Below are 2072 nucleotides of genomic sequence, written 5' to 3'. Positions count from 1 at the left end.
CTCTGCTCGGAGCTTTGTTCAGTTCTGTTCAGGAGCTCTGCTCGGAGCTCTGTTCTCTGTGCTGTCCCCCCTCAGTGCCCACCCCTCTCCTCCCAGCCAGGTGCCAGCCTGGGACATGCCAGGGGGACACTATGGCCCTACAGCCCCTCTGCCCCGTGCAGGATCCAGGTTTTCACCTCCAGGATCCKCCTCTGCTCCGGCGTGACGCGGCGCAGGCACTCCACCACCAGCCAGCTGCACTTGTTGTCCTGGATGTCGGTGCCCACCTTCCCCGTCAGCGCCGGGTCCCCGTAGCAGTCCAGGAAATCGTCCTTTGGGTGACAAAGGAATCACCTGAGTGCCACAGCCAGCGCCCGACGAGCACTGAGGGGCGAGGAGCAGCCTCATACCTGGATCTGAAAGAACTCTCCCATCTCCAGCAGGATGGYTTTGGCGTTCTCGTGCTCCTCCTGGCCGTCAATGCCAGCCTGAGGGGAGGGAAGGAATAAAGGGATAAAGCCCATCGAGCTGTTCCTCCTGAGACCCCTCCCGAGCCACTCCACCCATCTCACCATGTACATGGCTGCAGCTACAGGGAGGTAGAAGGAGTAAAACGCTGTTTTGTACTTCACAATCGCCTTGTACCTGTTGGTGGCAGAGGAACCAGCTCAGCYCCAAGGCTCTCCCCTCCACCCTCTGCAAATCAGGGCAGAGTGGACCAGCAGCAGCTCCTCCCAGAGCAGCCCCAGGCTCGGGTTTTGTCTGGCATGGCCAGGAAGGGACTGAGCTCTGCCCCTTCCCCTCCGTACCGCTGCTCGCTGAAGCGGCTCAGGTCCACCTGAGAAATGGGAGCGGTGATGAGGTCCAGGGTCTGCCCCAGCTCCGTCTGGTAGCCTGTCTGGAGAGGAAAGAAAGGATTTGTGGCTTCAATGTGTCCTTCCAGAACTTAAATGWCTTATAAAAAAGAGGGGGAGGATGTTTTACGGTAGCAGAAGTGACAGRATGAAGKGYGRTGGTTTTAAAYTGAAAGAGGAGAGATTTAGATGAGATATGAGAAGGAAATTTKTCCCTGTGAGGGTGGRRAGGCCCTGGCACCCACCCAGARAAGCCATGGCYRCCCCYGGATCCCTGGAAGTGTCCAAGGCCAGGCTGGACATTGGGGTTTGGAGCAACCTGGGATAGTGGAAAGGATGGAACAAGAYGATYTTCAAGRTCCCTYCCAAYCCAAACCARTCTGTGATTCCATGATTTATTCACACAGCCCCCAGGACAGWGGAAAGTGGAAGGGATGSAACAAGATRATCTTCAAGGTCCCTYCCAACCCAAACCAGTCTRTGATTYCAYRATTTATTCACACAGCCCCCAGGACAGTCCCATCACCACAGCACAGTCCCCAAGCTGTGTCAGCTCCTCTTTGAGTCCCAAGGATGGGCACGATGTCCAGGGACTTCAGTCACCCTCTGAGACCCCCGTGCTGTCCAACACCTGAAAGRACCCAGAGCCCAAAGAATGGGGAAGGGTCTGGGGGGCCGGGCTCACCTGCAGGAAGAGCTCCAGCAGGTTCAGGTAGTAGGGCTGCTTGCCACAGTARTGCCGGAGCAGCCGGTACACCGACGACTCCAGCAGAAAAGCGTCGTTGATGGCGTCCAGCCCGATGCCCTCCTGCACCAGGAAGGCAGGGAAATGTCACCTCCTGACTCCCAGGGGATCACCTCACCACCACCAACAGGCACCTCCTGAATGCTCTCACCTTCTTGTACCAGCAGGTCTGCCCCCGCCGGGTCAGCGACGCGTCCATGATGTCGTCAGCCACCAGGAAAAAGGCTTGGAACTGCGAGAGGATCGATTAGGGACGGGGGCTTTTCAGGGGGGGATCCCATCCACTCCCAGGCTCCTGTGGCTCACCAGCTCGATGCACCAGCCCACGGCCAGGGCGCAGCGGAGGCTCTCCGGATCCTGCTGAGCGGGGCTGGCCAGCTGCCGGAACGCGGCTACCACCGTCATCCCCCGGTTGCACTTYCCGCCCGGAGCGTTGTACTCCAGCACCTGCGGGAGGGGAGAGAGGTGGGTATTCCCGGCTCGGAGACCCCGGT

At 59.1% G+C, this 2072-nt stretch overlaps 1 protein-coding gene across 1 annotated transcript in view; it reads right to left on the bottom strand.

Moving 5' to 3' along the window:
- Positions 1-122: 122 nt before the first annotated feature.
- The window catches only part of FDPS (farnesyl diphosphate synthase), a 3402-nt gene continuing 1452 nt past the window's right edge, over positions 123-2072 (bottom strand). Inside the window, exons 2-8 of the mRNA XM_057384797.1 lie at positions 1885-2025; positions 1730-1810; positions 1519-1641; positions 789-877; positions 552-624; positions 390-467; positions 123-311 (exon numbers count right to left, since the gene is read on the bottom strand). Of these exons, the coding sequence (XP_057240780.1) occupies positions 138-311; positions 390-467; positions 552-624; positions 789-877; positions 1519-1641; positions 1730-1810; positions 1885-2025 (759 nt within the window). The 3' untranslated portion in view covers positions 123-137. The remainder of the gene's footprint in view (positions 312-389; positions 468-551; positions 625-788; positions 878-1518; positions 1642-1729; positions 1811-1884; positions 2026-2072) is intronic.

Source organism: Malurus melanocephalus, unplaced genomic scaffold (assembly GCF_030028575.1).
Source record: "Malurus melanocephalus ecotype Western Australia unplaced genomic scaffold, MMel_1.1 scaffold_746, whole genome shotgun sequence".
NCBI lineage: Eukaryota > Metazoa > Chordata > Aves > Passeriformes > Maluridae > Malurus > Malurus melanocephalus.
Note: the sequence above shows the minus strand (reverse complement) of the source record. Positions and strands in the feature narration are given on the sequence as shown.